This window comes from Merops nubicus, unplaced genomic scaffold (assembly GCF_000691845.1).
Source record: "Merops nubicus isolate BGI_N331 unplaced genomic scaffold, ASM69184v1 scaffold49271, whole genome shotgun sequence".
NCBI lineage: Eukaryota > Metazoa > Chordata > Aves > Coraciiformes > Meropidae > Merops > Merops nubicus.
In genome coordinates this window covers 1-17,377 of record NW_008589884.1, presented here as the reverse complement: position 1 = coordinate 17,377, position 17,377 = coordinate 1, and the positions used below count along the sequence as shown (strand labels likewise).

Below are 17,377 nucleotides of genomic sequence, written 5' to 3'. Positions count from 1 at the left end.
GACAATCTCAGATTTACTTCTTAATTCTTCCTTTACACCTGGTGCTCCTTGCAGCAGGTTGGGTGTTTTCTCATTTAATATGTGAGGAAGTATAGGGAGGAGCCTATGTTTATTTGTACTGATTATAGAACTGTCTCAAATGGATCTGTAAGTTAAATCTGTCTGACAGAGATTCTTAAAGCCCTGCAGTGGCTGAAATAATTAAGACTGAGAAAAGATACTAAAGATAAATGTTTGAGTTCTTCAGGAAGAGCAGTTACTGTTGAAGTGAATGAAGTAAAGGGGAAAGACCCTTGGGGTTGTTTTATTTAAGAAGATGTTACTTAATGATGTAGCAGGTAGTGTGATAGGGATGTTTTTCCTCCCTTTCAGAAAATAGCTGCTTGAGCCACAGCTGAGTTGCCATGCACTTGGACTCCTCTCTACCTTGAAATACATTCCTGGCATGACCCTGGATGCCTCTCAGAGTGAGTTCTTCCTGTTGCAAGGCACAGGAGAAGGTTAGTGCCTTCCTGTCCAAAACTGCAGGTTATTTTTGTGTTCAGATACTCTTCTGTGCTTGTTTAGAGTAATGAGTAGCTTGGGGTTTGCTCCATGAGGTCACTAAATAGCATGAAAATTGCTGTCAGTACTTGAGAAACTGTGAACCTGGTGTTTTTCATATTTCCTTCTAAATGACTGATGTTTTCTGCTGTTTTTAGTTAACACAAGTGTCATTGTAAATGTTTATTTACCCTGGTTCCTAGTAAAAGCAACACTGTCCATATTGATGTTTGTTTTGGGTAATAGAAGCTAGTGATGCTTGTTCCCCTTGTGGTGTTTTCCCTGTTTTCACATGTAGGTTTCTAGAGGTCAGCACTGAGTATTTTGTTTTTAGGCTGTTCAGTAGAAATAGCAGATTAGTGTTTTTAGTTTGAGGATGTTAGCTTAACTTACCCTTCCTAAGCTTCAGCAAAGAAACCTAATCAGTGGATAAGGTGTGAAGAGCTCAATTTACTTGCTGTTTCTCTTGACGGCCAGTATTTGTGTGGAACTTTCATTTTCATACAGGAAAGAAGAACAGCTGGTAAAACATGAATGAATGTAGACCCAAGATAACAGGGTCAGGGGTTATCTTTGAGTCTTTGAGGCTGTGGTTACAAATACTGTGAAAGGTGAATCCTAGATTAGCACTGTACAGCCTGGTCTTGCTTGTATAAAATAAATAATTCTCTGAAGGAGTAAAAAATGTGAGTGACAGTTCCAGGTCTAGGTCAGCTGACACTGGCCTTGAGAATATTAAAATGCTTTGAGCATTATAGAGAGTCCAGTGGCTGAATTTGAGACTCTTGTCCATGCTGTCTCTGCTCTTACTGGCAGGGGAGTAAGGTAATAGTAGGAGATACTGCTCTGGACAAAGGCAGTGATTTCTTAGCAAATACTCTGAACTTGCAATAATAAAAGATTTTCTGAGCAGCCATCTCTGGAAATAGAATCTGGGGCTTGAATGCCAAACAGGATTAGGTTTCTGAAGCATGTTTGTTTCTGTAGGGGTGGTGTCTCAAGTAACTCAGGTTTATCTGGGGAAAATGGTTGTTGAGACAGTATCTGTGTTGAACTGCTAGCAATGTTTAAAGCCCAAATAGTTCCAGATTTGTTGCTATTAATCTGGTGAGGTGATGGGCGTTGAAGTGCACACTGGGGATCAAATTAAATGGTTGGGGTTGTTTTTTTTGTGCATGGGTGCTTTCTGGAATAAGCTGCAGTTTAGAAGTGTTGCCGTCTTCCCAACTTGTGTCTGAGAGATCTTAAGTAGAGACAACTGCTCTTAGTTCTGCTGTTTTAAGTTTGTCCCAACCCTGCAGGTTAGATGGTAACTGTATGTCTCTCTCACTGAATGTAATGTCTTCTGTGCCTCTTTGTACAGCTGAAGCAGAAGATTGAATTCTTTTAACTTGATAGTGTTAAAAGTAGTGGGATTTTAATCTTCCTCCTTTGCATGTGTGCTTGGATTGATGGATTTACTGATGTCTGCTCTTCTGTCCTTCGAATAACTTGGGACCTATGGGTGGATCCTCATGCCCCTTATGGTCATGTTTCTAGTGCAAGTCAGCTTTGCAAGTTTTTCTTGTACTCGCTTGGCAAAGCTGAAAGACTGGTGATAGACATTGATTAGAAACAAATGATAAATTTAAGATAGGTAAGATGAGCCAGTGGAAGTAGTTCACAAAATCCCACCTGCATTATTGAGGAGAAGCAGTCTAATTTTCTGACTCTTAAAAAATGTTTCCCCAAACTGTGCTGCTCCTTAACTTGTATTAAGCCAAAACTAAAGGAACTGCCCTTAATTTGGGTGGGCGAGGAGGGTGATAAGAATGGTGGTGGCAGTCTGCTGGTGACTTGCAGGACACTTCTGTGAAGCTGGAGCTGTTGACTGGCTGTTAAGGACCTTCCAGGACCTGGAGCACAAAGCAGCAGCTGTCTCTTTTGCTTTATTTCTAGTAGTGTGTTAAATAAGCAAGGCTGGAAAAACATTCCTAAGTAAGATACACTGTCACTGATGCTGGTGACAGAACAGCTGGCATGCTGTTTGGAAGCTGCTTATTTGTACAGTGTGCACAGTTATTGAATTGTCTGTTGTGTTTGTTTGCCTACAAGCTATATTTACTGACAGTCTCATAAACAGACTTTTGTCAAGCCTTGTGGTGTTTATCTTAAAGTTCAAGTGAACTAGATAAATCAGTGTAGTTCCTGGATTATGCTTTCACTTAGTGCTTCAGTTCAAGCTCAGTCACAGTGGATCTTGTGACTACTGAGCAAAGTCAGGTTCTTCATCATTTGGAGACTTAACCCCTGTAATTCCAGATGCAGTTTTTATTACTTGAGGCCTTCTGAGGGATGGGTGAGTGAGGTATTACAATGTGATAGAAGTAGAAATTGGGGATTTTGGAATATATGTTTGAGCAGTACAAAACCAAATAGCACTATAAAACTTCTCTGCGTTCTTCATTTGTAAGTAGTAATTTGAGATCTTGAAGGTGGAGGAATATTTTAATCTGAACTGTTGATGGTTAGTGGAAAACATGCAAAATACTCTCAGGTTCAGGTGAGACATCTTAAACCATTTGAAGAAAAAAAACCCTACAAACAACAGCAACAACAAAAAAACCCACACAAAAACCAAAACAAATGAACAAAATAAACCAAACAACCCCCCCCCTCCCCAACAGCACAACAATAAGAAACTGCCAGGAGTACTGATTCTCTGAAATGACCTGAGTGGCAGAATGCAGCACAGGTAAATGGTGCCCAGTTCTTCAGGGCAGGCAGTGGGTCTGCTGCTTCCTTCTGATGCAGGGCAGGATAGCGCTGGTGGCAGCAGGACCTCTGTCTGCCCCCCTGGGGCTCTGCCTGCCCCCTTCCCCAGCACCCTGGTGCCCCATTGCTGAGGGAAGCGCTCCCAGCCTGCCCCCGCGGCTGCCTGGCAGAGGGGCCGCTGCAGTCACTGTGCCCTGTGGGGAAGGGAGCATGCAGGATCCCAGCCCCAGGTCAACGTTAATCTTCAACTTGGGAAAATTTTTCCAGTGTGACATGGCTGTGGAGCCATTAGCATTAATGGCTCCAAGTTCCAAGCTCTGAAGAATGTAGGCCAAGTTTTTTCCTCCTCCTTTTTTCCCCCTCTTCCTTAGGATTTGAAAACAAGTCCTCATGTAACCTGTCTAAAATCAAATACAGCCTGCTCAAGGAAGTAGACTTGAGGGGACCAAACAGAGGGGTTGCAAGAAAAGAAATAAACTCCAGAGCTGGCTTCCGAATGGCCTGCACAGGCGTGTTACCATGCAGCAGCATCTGCTGTTGAGCTGCAGGAAGCACAGTAACGTGCTGTCTGCCTTGGAGATGCTTGAGCTCTAAAGCTCCATGTCAAGTTGTTTTGAGGGCTGGACTACCTGTGGTTCTCATGTGCTATTCATGGCATGAACCTGAATGTGTTACAGGCTCCCACTGCTTCCAACACTGGCTAAAATAAATACTAGTGCATCTAGTCTGTCTCTTCTTGCAACTCTCACTTGAAAAAGTCTACTTGTGGCTTGCTGTTAGAGTAAGCAATGAGTAGCCCATTCAGAGATGTTTTAAACCTGCTCCCTGAAGAGCTGTGTCTGTCTGGTACTGGAGGTGTACAGCATGCTCTGGACGTCTCTTCCACCTTCCTGTGAGAACATTCTTTTGAGCCTGACAGGGGAACTTGATTTCTTTCCTTGATGAGAACTTGGAAGAGATTAGACTTTGGTCTGATGTTGGAGTTCGGGGTGGGACAGAATACCTTGAGCCTTAGTAATAGGAAACTTCTAGGTCACTAGGTTTAAATGGAGCATTAAGTAAACAACATAGAATCACTTAGGTTGGAAAAGACCTTTAAGATCATTGATCATCAAACATTAACCTACTTGGTAGCTGTTTGGTATTGTCAGATCAATTCATACAAACAGATTATTTTCTAGGATTTGGTGCTGTGCTAACAACTACCATTATTTCTGGTATTCTCCTCAGCAGAAGAGAGTCAACAGACTAAAAAAGTCTATTAATCCCCTGGGAAAGTTTATAGGGGATCTTGAGGCTTAGCTATTCCTCCTAATTTGAACTGAACTCTCCTTGGTGTTTTGGAAAATATGATTTAAAAAAATGCTATTAAAAACCTGTAAGACTTGTTCAAGGGTTTTTGGGGGTGATTGAGCCTCTCATGTTACAACAAAGTAGCTGGTAACTATCTTGTCAGACTCAAACCTCAGCTCTAGTTGTTGTGTCGGAGAAGTGAATGCTAGGCCTTGTGAATTTAGTAGGAATTGTGTTTGTGTGTTAGTGGATTTCAGACTGAGTTGTTAGTAGCATTGATTAATACCCTAATCTAAATCTAGGGAGGTTCTGGGGAGTTCCCTTTTGGATTTAAGGGTGCGTATAGTCTCCAGGATATAGTTTTAAGAAGTGTTTGACAGAGTTAAGAATACTGGTCTCGGAAGGTGCAAGGGAAGTGCTTCTTTGTAGTGGTTAGGTCAAGGAATTTAGGGTTGTCTTGGAAACGGGAATTTGGGGTTTATTTTTCCCTTGGAGGCTGTATGTGACTGTAGCTAAACACTAGGAGTGTAGCTACTAATCAGCTCTGAAGAAACACCAGAAGAATGTTCTGAGCAGAGCTGCTGAGGGGCAGCATGTTCTGGCTGCTTTCTGCTCGAGCAGCACGGGAGTAACTCCCCCGTCAGCACAAGTCACGCACGGCTCACCCTGGCTTGCTCACAGGAACAAGAGGCAGGCTGAAGCAAAACCTGCAAGCCTTTACCTGCTCAGCCACTTCAAGCTCCTTTGCCTTCCCAGGTTCTACTCCACAGCAGCTAGTTTGTCTTGCTGTCATGGGTAGAGCTCAGGAACTGCTCAGAATCATTGCTTGCAGGGTACAATGCCCAAAGCACAAATGGAGTTGTAAAGATGTCTTCATAAGTGTTTTAATTTTATTGAATTGCCACACCCACAGTTTTTGTGTAGTGTTGTGTGCATAGTACATAAGTCTTTCCTGCCCTTAAAGATTTTTGGCACCTTGTTTGTGATCAGGAGCATGTGAAACATTCCAAAAAAAGTTAAAATTTTAATCCTATGAAGTTAAACATTTCAGATACTGAGCTACTTTCAGAACTGGTTTGAACACTGTACTGAAGACTCTGCACCTTCACTACTTTAGGAAGCTATTGTTTGTTTAAATTTTCACTCCAAGTTGTGGGGTTAACAAACTGACTTGCTTGCCTTCAGGGACAAATAACTGCAGCATTGCCACACGTGTTCTGGTTGTTCCTTCACCTCCTGTGGTTTGACCGCGTGTGACGTTAATTACGTGTGGAGGTATGCTGTAGTTTCCTTGCTGTTAAGAATGTTCTGATGCTCTTCTTGTTGCAGATGTGGAGGTACTGTTGGTGCCATTCTGACATGTCCACTGGAAGTTGTGAAAACACGATTGCAGTCCTCCTCTGTGACTCTCTACATCTCTGAAGTCCATCTCAACACTGTGAATGGTGCTACTGTCAATCGAGTAACCAGAGTTTCTCCTGGACCTCTCCATTGCTTGAAGTGAGTGTGCACGTTGCTGGGTGTTTTGATTTGTTTTGGGGAGGGAGAAGTAGCCATATGAAAGATTCAGACTTTTCTGTCCTAATGCTACTCTGAGGTGACTTTCCATAATTTGTTTTTAATTCTTAAGTTTCACATTTCACTTTCCTGAAGGTCTTTTGTGCTCGAGCTTTTATCTTGAGTTAGCCAAAGCATTTATACCCTGTACAGTTCACAGCTCCAAACTACATCCTCAAAACTCAGTGGGAGTGCTGTAATGCTGAAGTGTCAGGCTACTTCCCTCCAGAAAAAGTGTTAGTATAAGACTTAAACTGTTTTGTGTCCAAATTGTGTTGCTGAATATAAAGGTGAGAAGCCAAATGAAATCGAGCTTTTATCTTGAGTTAGCCAAAGCATTTATACCCTGTACAGTTCACAGCTCCAAACTACATCCTCAAAACTCAGTGGGAGTGCTGTAATGCTGAAGTGTCAGGCTACTTCCCTCCAGAAAAAGTGTTAGTATAAGACTTAAACTGTTTTGTGTCCAAATTGTGTGAATTGTGAATATAAAGGCAAGAAGCGAAATGAAATTAACTGAGCTTCTTCATTTCTCTCAACTTTCACCACTCCATACCCTTCTTGCCCTTCAATATCTTCTGCTGAGTATGTGACTAGTGACACACTTTTTAGGCCTAATAATAGGTCAGGCCAGATTTTGCTGTGATGTGGTACATGGTTTGCATAGCAGCTCACTGAAGGGGCACTTCCTTTCCTCGCCCCCAGCGCTTGGGGTGTCGAGTACCCAGCAGTGAAGTGCTATGGACACAGCTAAACTCTTAGCTCAGACTACAGACAGGGTTTGGACCTGGGGTACTCAAGCTAGCCAGTTATGGGGAAGTAACTTCAGTATTTGGGAATGAGAGGAGCTGTCCTCTAGAAAGGACCTGCTGCTGCTTCTTGCATAAGATAGTGAGGTTCCTGCTGCTTTGTATATGTGCCTGTAGATGTAGGTGTAACACGTAATGATGTGGTGGTTTTTATGTAATAAGTGGACACAGATCATGTTAATTCCTTCCATAAGTGTTAATGCTTTCAGGATGACAAGCATGTCTAAGTAATTTGTACTTCCAAAGTACTTCTGAGTATGTGTTCAAAATTCCAATTATTGCTGTGGGGTAAGCTACCACCATAGTGGAATCTTACCCAGTTGTTACAGATGTGAAGCTGAGATGTTGCTGGACACATTATATGTCAGCATTCCTAAACAGTGATGGTAACAGTGCAGAACTACAGGAATTTTTGCTTACTGAGAACAAATACTTCCAATTTGGTTTAGCAGCAGAAATTTGAATCAGCTGCTGGAAATGAGGATAGGTTTATAATCTCCTTCAGTGCTATCAATGGCTTTCACCTGTTTGTCCTGATAGTAAGTTCCAAATAAAAAAGTCATTTATGCAAGGGTAGTTTGCTTTAGTGAGTAATTGACTTGTCATTAACCTGTATGTGTCTTTGAAGAGTAACTACACAGAACCATTTGTGTATATTGGCCAGTGTTTCCAAATCAATAAACACAGCTCTGTTCTGCAACATCTAGTGAAGCAGTTAAAAATACTCTTAAAATGTGGTTCTAAAGCAATTGCTGGAGCAATTTGCAGTGATGGGATGCAGGTAGTCCTTGTTCTTCCTCCTGTGTCCTACCATACCTGATGAACATCTAGATTGGACAGGTTGGTTTCACTAAAACTGAATATTAATGGACATCTTAGTGTGCCTGTGTACCTTGCTGCATGATGGGTTCCAACTCTTTCTAAAAACCACAGATGTGGAATAGGCTTCCCAAACACTTAGGGGCTAGTAGTGCCCTATTTGAGGCCTCAGTTCACTGCTGTGTTTCTCTGTAAATCCCTCAAAGCTGGAAGGTGCCATTCCCCTGCCACCCAAGCAGTCTTTCCAGAGCTGTGTTGATAGCAGACCTGGTACCACAAGATGTTAGGGCTGTACTGCAGCTGTGACTCTCTGCATGGGTTACACCCCTTTTTCAGTTAATCTCAAAGTTAAGGGAGTTGCCTTGCATGAGGAGGGAAGGGAAGGGTTCTCTTTTCTGGAATGAAAAGGAAAACCCACTGGCTCTGCAGCCCAGCAGCAGTGCTTGGGTGGGAGCCCACAGGCAGCAGCCCAGAACTGATGGGAGGGAATTCCTCAAGGATCGGCCACTTCTCACATCAGAGGTTTCAATTTGCTTTCCCTGTAGTCAAAATAGTCACTATCTTACAGAAAGAATAAACCAAAGAATGGGTTCTTAGTTGAATGCTTAGTTGGTTTAAATCCTTTATGGGGATGGGAAGGTAGGACTGAGACCTGAAAGACTGCCTTCCTCTAACTCCTGATGTGTCACAGTTAATCAAACCAGGGTAGCACATGCAAAGCCATGTTGATGTTTCTGTCTTTTTGAGAAGAGTAATAAATAGATTGTAAAAGATGTTTCTGGCTGGGCATGATAAGCATAGAGTCAACACCTGCCTGAGCTGCTCTCACAAGGCACATGGCCTGCTGTAACTGCACCTGCAGAAGTCTCACTGCTCTGCTTCTCTCCTACCCTTCACCCCCATGCTTCCCACTCAAAGTTCCCAAACAATGGGAGTGAAAGGGTGATGAAAGGAATGTAGAATACAATCAAATATTTGTCTCCTGAAGAATCCACAGGACTGAATGCTTCCATGTTTAGTGTTTTCTCCCTGTTAAAAGGACACTTCCTTGAACTTCCTAATGACAGATAACTCCATGTCTGTGTTCTGTTGTTGAGGTCAGACTGTACTAACCTCATAAGGCTCTACTGCAGCATTTAGTTCCAGCATTTCTATGGCATGTCAAGCAAAAATGGAATTCTGTTTTATGCTGGACAGCACTGCATTGGCAGCTGTTACAAAAGTTTTACAGAGTAAAGCGTAAAACAGTGTTACATGGTGGTCAGTGCATTCCTCGGCTTTGATGTGAATGTTACAATGTTGTCCCTTCTGTTTTCTAGGATGATCTTGCAGAAGGAAGGTCCTCGCTCTCTCTTTAGAGGGCTTGGTCCTAATTTAGTAGGCGTGGCTCCTTCCAGGTAAATAGAAATACATTAAGATTTTATTAAATTTAAGTTGCTATACATTTTTTAAGGTTTATTTAAACAAAGTTTTGAATCTTCAGTTGTAAATACTTAATAGCAAATAACCTTTGGTTCCTGGGGTAATTTTGCTGTCTGAGAAACTGAGCCACTCATACTCCACAGGTCCAGTCCCACGTGGCTGCACCAAGTGCCTCAGCATGTGGTATCCTATATGCTACTACAGCATTGGCTGTTGTGTGCTATCCCTTAGGCAGAGTTTTGCCAAGTTAAGGAAAATGCTTAAGGATTTGCATGTGTAAACAAGGAGCTTATCCCTGGAAAATATGAAGGTTGATTTAGCTATCAGTTGATCCATGGTGAGGAAGCAATTGTGAGTGTAGCCTCAAAACACCAGGTCTTTCTGTGGAATTCTGGTGAAGCACAGATGGCTGTCCTGCAGTTGGAAGTCTGTTTTGAAGCATTCCTGTCTCCTGCACACCCTCTTGGAGACATCTCAGCTTTTCTGGTTTAAGGGCTTTATAAAAAACTTTATAACACTAGACTTTCCATTCAGCTTTGTTCTGTCTTCTGCTTAGCTCTGACAGGTGAGGTATTGTTCTGTTAGGTCATTTGCATGAGTGAAAGAAACATAATTCTGGAGTTGGAGTACTTTTATTCTAGCAGACTTTTAGAAGGAATTAAGAATACCTGAGGTGCTTCCTGATCACTAACTTAGCATTGCTCTTTGGGGAAGCTAAAGTCTTTCCAGTAGCTTTGTTCTTGAGACCTGTGGGGTATCAGTGCTTCCTAATCTGAAGAGGCTGTACTTGTGTTCAGTAGTCCAGTCTGGTCTGAATGTCCAGCACTGATATTTTTTAACAGCAGTTTTTATACAACAATGGATTCCATTTTATAAATTACTATCCTCACTGAAAAATACCCTCAATTGCAAAACTGTTTCTTTTCAGCTTTAATTTTGTTAAATCTTCCAGTTAAATGTTAAATCTCCCAATTCCCTTCTTCCCCCAGGTGAAACACTTAGCTTGCTTTTCCCCCCTCCTCTACTAAAAATGTCAACTCGATATAATATGTGAGGTCTTATAAATAAGCACATCCTCATTACCCTCTGGCTGACTCAGTCTTCACCCAGTACTTCATTTCAATTAAGCATTAGCTAAGTGGATTTAACATCAGCCCTTTGTTTAAATAAGCTGTAGAGAAGCATGTTTCATAACATATCCACTGTACTTAACGGAGTTCAGGTTCCATTTTAGAAATTACACCCATGAAGCAAGCACTTATTATAAATAACATGTTTGCACAGCTAACGAGGTTAATGTTCTGTTCATGGAAACTTGCATGTTAATTTTTTTTGTGCCTGTCATAGGGTGCCTGTAAACTTAAAGCTGAGTTAAAACCTTAAATGTGAGTTATAGATGTGCTTAAAATGAGCCTTTTTGCTTTAATGAGTGAAGACAAACATTTTTCATAATATCTTGCATTGGCATGTGGACTTTTATGTTTTGTGTTTTATGTAGTTTTGTATTACCAGCTCACAGACTTGAATGTAGTACAAGTAGACAAATTGTTTTGTACTGTATTCAGAGAAAAATAATCTGGCTAGTCTAAATATAGAACAGAAAAATCTGTGTCTATGCTATATACAGAACTAAACCAAGAAGCTGGTCTCAGATTCAGAGCTGTTCTAGCACTTAAAATATAAATATTTGACTACAAGTTACAAAGTATAAGGACAGGTTATCAATATTTACATCTGAAATGCTAGAATAAAAAAGTAAATATTGTGTGCTGTTTGGTTTTAAAAAGAATACGTACTTGCTAGTTCCCTTGCATGTGTAATGCTATTAAAATGAGTTTAGGTTCAGTAGAGCTAATTTGATCCATTATTAAAGAAATGCAGAATGCTGTAACCTCAGTTAGAAGTGTTTTAATTCCTTGGCTAAACTTCCTAGTGTCACAAAAATCATTCCTTTATTTCTAATTACCTATCCTTCCCTTCATTAGCTGTTAATGTTGTGGAACAAAAAGTTGTGAAGTATGATTGTTTTTCTTTTTTCCTTTTCCATTCCCAGAACAGTTGCACTACTTTACAAAAGTTATTCCTTGAGTAGTTTCTACTGAGGAAGTCAGACTTGAACCAAGATCACTCTGAGTTAGTGAAGTTAATGGCACTGCCCAAGGGCTTCCACTTGTCAAACATAACATAACTTGGATTTTGTTCTAATTTTAGAGCGATATATTTTGCTGCTTACTCAAACTGCAAGGAAAAGTTGAACAGTATTTTCCATCCAGATTCTACCCAGGTACACATGATTTCAGCTGGTGTGGCAGGTAAGGTTCTATAACTTTTTTAGCTTCATTCTAGGGTCTACAAATGAGGTGGCCATAAATGGGGGGGGGGAAGGGAAAAAAAAACCTACCAAACAGAAAATATCCAGTTTTCAAAGGGATTGAATGATCCCTTTTTGTAGGGGTTACCCTCTTTGGCCTCTCATTAAACTTGTTATTGGGAGAGTAGGTGCATGGAACTTTGCACTTGGTGTTACTGAAGGTCTTTTAACTGTGTGTGTAAATAGTCTCTTCTAGGAAAGCTGCATGGCTGCTTTTTCACCTGTAAATTTGTGACATGGGAAAAGAGAACATTCAAAACAGCTTGCAGGGAGAAAGCTTACTATAAACAGCATTGTTTGCACTGAACTCTGGTTTAATACTTCTGAATCTGTTATGTTTTTATCATCACTTTGTTACAGCTCTGTGTATCTGACTGAATTCTCTGCAATAGGCCTGCAGATGTTTGCATAAATTATACATAACACTCCCTCTGCCTTTGTTCAAATATCAGCCTGTGTGAAGTTTGCTCTACCACTAATGTGACACAGAAAAGCAGATTGCTGTCGTTTTCATACATTTTCATCTCTGGAAATAAATTCCTATTTTATTTCTGCTGTGTAACTTGGGTATATTTTAGCAGCTGCCAATATTTGTTGCTTGATTTTGTTCTGTGTTTTGGGAATCGTTAACAAGGAGGAGTTCAAGGCAACTGAGCTGAGTTACAGTCACAGACTTGTGCTGGGGGAGTCAAAACTTGGTCTGTAAACATTTTACCTGTTGTTACCTTTGTCTTTCCTACAAAAAATTTGTGAATTTTCTGCATAGGTCAGAGACACTTCACAGATAAATTCTGACAAGTTTGTGGTAGTCCACTGAAGTTTCTAATTCCTGGCAAATTTTACGACTAGTGTATCTAACTAGCAATCTGAAGTGGACTGCCAAAGATGTCAGAATAATGAATAGCATTAGTTTCCTCTTTAATACTTGTTAATAATCTGATAAAGAAATTTTTATGTAGCATAGAAGACTTAAGTGGCAGTAGTGTGTTATTTCAGTAAAAAGCTAATGTTCATCTCTAGCACATCAGTAATGCAATGGCAGTTTCTTAATCTTTAGAGATGTAAGCAGAGTTATTGTCTTAAATGGCCCAAATAAGGTGCTGAGATGATACAGTATTTTATCACTTCACAAGGTGTTCTGTTTGTGGATGAATGGCATAGGGCATAGGGTGGAAGATGATCTCAGGAGAAGTTCATTGGAATCACTTAATTGCTCCAAGAAAAATGAATTGTCTTCAGCTCTTTGTCAAGAATATAAAACATGTCTTTAAATTTTGGTGAGGGAAGCATGGTAACAGAAGCAAGTCTACCCTCCGTTGAAGACAACTCGTCACTCCTGCAGTGCTCCAAACAGATGAGGGTTTGGAGGGTTCCTTATCTTGGGGCAATTACTGCCCTTCTTCTGTAATGAGAAGAACATTTTTGGACATGTGCTGTAGTGACTCTTCCCAAGTGCTTGCAGACACAGACAGCAATTTGTCTTCTGTATCTGCTACTGAACTCGCTTCCTTTCCAGAAGGCTGGTGTTAGCATTTTTGTGTACCACTGCAGGAGACTGGGGTAAATGTATTTGAGCTTTAATTGCCTTTTTTCCATTTGTATACAAGTTTTAGCAACTTCTGTGGCTGTTCTTCCTCACACTTCCCTAGTTCTGCAGTCGTATTTCTGAACCATACAGGCAGTGAAGCTGAATGCCCAGCACAGGTTCAGCTGCAGCTCACAAACTGATCTCTTGAAACCCAAGGACTGTAGTTAAAAATCAGTGGTGCTTTCTTGGGAACGTGCTAACTTTGTTTTTGTAATTCTAATATGTTTCAGAAAGTGCACTTAAACCAGCTATTAAGTTTTACCTGCAAGGTTTGTATTGCTATATGGAATACAGTAAGGAAATGGCAAAATAACAGGGATCAAATGTGAGCTCTTAACTGACTGACTTAAACAGGTTAAGATGAAAGACCACCATAAGATTTGCTTTGGAGTCTGATTTGAATGTTGGCAAAGTGGATTAAACCCTTCTAATAATTAGCAAAAAATAATCAGTATTGTTTTTTTCTTTTGCAGCTGCCATTGGTTTTAGTAAGGAATTGAGTAACTCAGTCTTAAATGAGGGGATTTTTGTTTGCTTAAGATCTTGCTGTTACATAGTCTTCTAATATCTAATGAGCAGGAGGTGCTGTTTGCACTTAAGCTTTTCCTACGGGTTGTAGAACACAACAATGATGCAAAAATACAATTTAAAAAACTGTCATTTACTGTATTATGAAAGTATTCTAAGTAACAAACTTTAGTCAACTGTAAATACTGTTTATTTTTGTCAATGTTAATACATAAGTATGTCAGGCTAGACTGATAACATTGTTAAAAAAGCATTATTTTATGCCCATGGAGTTTTTGGGAGTGAGAAGCTGAGGTATGGTATTTAAAGCTTTTTTGTTTGGTTTTAAGCCTGATTCTTCCTTCCCAAGATAAAACATTTTTTGGTTTATTAACATTCTTTTAGTAAGTATGTTTTATCGCAAGGAGGATGAATTATGCCCCATATTAGTAACTAATGCCTTATGCAATTAGAAATTGAAGTTTTTCTCTTGATGTTTGCTAGTTTCCACATTATGATTCATATCAGCTTCATACCTAAAATACCTGTGTATTGACACAAAGTTCTCTGCAATCTTTTTTGATTGCTACTTGGTTCCTTTTGAAAACTTGGGTGGTGCCTGTGTCTGAAGCATGCTACAGGAATGAGAGCTTGCTTGTGTGAAGATAGTTGCTATCTCTGTATGCTTAAAAGTTAGGCCAAATTCTCAGATCCACTATAAACTCTGCCTTCTTGTTGCACTTACTGAACCTCTTTTGCAACAGAATAAAAACTGTAAAAAACTGAATGAGACACTTGATTCCTGTATGGCTTTCTGATTTGCCTTTTTTAATGATTTATAGCCTCATTCAGACAACATGGTTGCAAATCTGCTGCAAAACTATTTGCCTTGAGTGCTATTGCTGTTCTTTCTAGAACTCTACTGGCAAAACAACCCAAATGTAGATTGCTTTTCAATTTATTTTCAAATTGGGACCACTTTATTGCTTACAGAGATACTGTACGTTTGTAATTTTTTTAGATTTACCAAGTTCCTGCATACCAAATAAAATGCATATTTAGCTCATTGATTACTGATATTCATAAGGCATTTATCTTGCTTTTTCAGTCCTAAGACAAGGCTAGCTTTTTTGTATGATATTTGGGAGGGAGTGGGGAAGGATGATGGTTCATATTTAAAGTTGATATATAGGTAAGTATTTGGAGACATAAAATTGAACTGCTGCAAATGAGCAGAAATTTCAGTACTCAGTGCATTTTACACAACTATTTTAATATCTGTGGCCTGTTCTGATTATTTTTCTTGCTTTTTTTTCCTAAACTTTTACCTGAAAACCGTTAGATCTCACAATAACTAATTCACAAATCCTTCCAGTGGGATTCGATTTGTACACATGTGTCTGATGAGGTCACTGCTTGTTGTTATGATACAGAAAAGCCTGTGTCTATTTTAGGCATTTACTGTACATTTCTCCCGTGAAAAGAGTGAGATCGTGTCATCTCATGCTCCCCACCCGCAGGTCACTTCCTGCAGAAATATGGACTAACTTAAACCTCGTGAGTACTGAACTGAGCGTCTCTTGCAGCCTCTAGTGTAAGAACCACACATTGGGTTTGTCATATCTATTAAAGAAACAAAATGAGGGGAATTCACTTTCATTATCTTGAACTCAGATGATGTCTGTTGTGCAAAGACATCACTTAACTCTGTTCAGAGTTATTTTTTTGTGTGCAGTTCAGGGAAAGGTGGAAAACACCTTTCACTGGTAGCTGCAACTTTTTAGCTCTGGCTATTTTGAAGCCCCTACTGGGTTAAACAAGACCTTTTGGGTTTTTTTTTTTTAGTGTCCCAGAGCTGCGTTTAAAATACTGCAGCTGATATTCTGTGTTGTCATATTATTTCAAAGACTTCTTTTCTTTTTCTTTTTTAATATGTATATAATCTCCTTTCTGTCTTTCTGTTCTCTCTTTTGGTTTGTTCTTCTTTTACTACTTTGGATTTTTAATTCAGCATTCCATATTCACGTGTGTCTGTATCAATTATATTGGCTTATAGATTAAAAACACCCTAACCTTTGAAATATGATGCATAATAGGAATACCTGGGATCTTACCTGTCAGTAGCGGGTATAGCTGAAAAAGTAGATTTGAGCTAATTCTTTGTCTGAAACTGGGATACAATTTCATAGAAGGAAATAAAATGAAAGTAGAGGAATTCCTGCTACTGCCAAGTTGACCTGAATTTGTAATAAATCTGGAATCTCTTCCTGAGCATATCAAACATTGATAAGCTTTGTGAAGTGCACTGAGACTGCTAAAAAGAAAAACAGAAAAAGGAAACAATTGATAGAGCTTCATAGTAGTTGTTGAAAGCCCCCACCCCACTTTTTTTTTATTAGCAAGTACTTTTGGTACAGATTTTCTGTATTTAAAAATAAAAGCTTAGCTTATCAAAATCCCAAATGGTGTTTCCTGTTTTGGAGTTCTTTCCTTGGTGTCAGCAACGCTTAACTCTTCATTTTCTTCTCCCACTAACTCTGTCTGCTACGTGACCTCTAAGAGTTGAGCTGTAGCTGTTTAATCCTGAAACCTCAGTTACTGAAGGCTCTTTGAAGCTTTGGTTTGAGCTGCCATGCAGTTCAGGCTTAGGGAGCACTTAGCTGTGTTGCCAAGTGTCTGATCCCACTGTTAGCAGTTAAATAATATTTAGAGTAAGCCAGGGAGCGTGAGCTCAGACAGAACAGGCTGGGTCCTGTGCCAGCCACCCTTCTCTGCCTGTTTCCAATACACCCTTCCTGGCCTGTCTGGAAGTGCCAGGCTGCTGCTGTGGCTGAATACAGTCACTTCTGCCCCTCAGACACTGATTATGAGTTCTCCTAGGTTTCCTGTTTGATATTTAGGATTCACAGAGACCATTTTTTGGGGCTTAAATAGGAAGAAGGAAGGGCTGAGCAGATAATGCTGTAACATAGTCTAGCAGTTAAATTCCAAAGCATGCAACTTAAATAGGAATGCAAAAGCGGGTTTGGATCTTCTTGTAGTCAAGAACTGGGAGAGACTTAAGACCTAATTTTGGGGTTTTTTTTTTTTTAGAGACTTTGTTCCTGGAAGGTGTGTTGGTAGAGCAAGGTAGTGATTTTTCCATACCTTATTTCAAAGCCTTTGTTACAGTCCTGTGCATTCCTGTTGCCCTTCACTGCACTGTTGATGTCAAAACATTCTGATTGGAAGTAACAGAAAATGAAAGCTTTCTTAGTGCTAGGATAAAGCAATAAAAAAATGCCAGAACAATGTTTCCTTTCAGTGCAAGCCAGGGTCAGGTTGTTGCTGGAGTCAGTGGAGTTTCTATGGCATTAAGTGACAGATCAGAAGGGCTCTGGCCAGCTGAACTACAGAACCCTTTCTGCAGGCACAGTGTGGTTTAAAAACATCCCCTGCCTTATTATGGCAGAGTAGATCCCTGATGCCTTGAGTTTTTACATAAATATTTGCCTCCATGAAATGCAGATATAAAACACTTCTGGCTTGTTAGGATTTCATTCCTTCATCTGAACAGTTCTAGATGTGCCTAGACACAAAAAAAGAATAGTGCATCAAAAAAAGCCAACCCCAAACCTTTGCTCTGTATCAGGTCAAGTTATTCACCGAAGAGGTTTGAGTCAGTTTAAAAATGTACTTAAAAATTTAACTGAAACCTCTAGTGTGATTTTGCCA

At 40.1% G+C, this 17,377-nt stretch overlaps 1 protein-coding gene across 1 annotated transcript; it reads left to right on the top strand.

The window, feature by feature from the left end:
• Positions 1-5,919: 5,919 nt before the first annotated feature.
• On the top strand, positions 5,920-11,509 carry LOC103781984 (solute carrier family 25 member 36; the record flags this gene model as incomplete). Its single annotated transcript, XM_008949714.1, has 3 exons — positions 5,920-6,090; positions 9,095-9,172; positions 11,409-11,509. Coding segments are annotated over 3 exons (350 nt in total), but the record flags the coding sequence as incomplete, so codon positions are not given.
• Between the last annotated feature and the right edge of the window lie 5,868 nt (positions 11,510-17,377).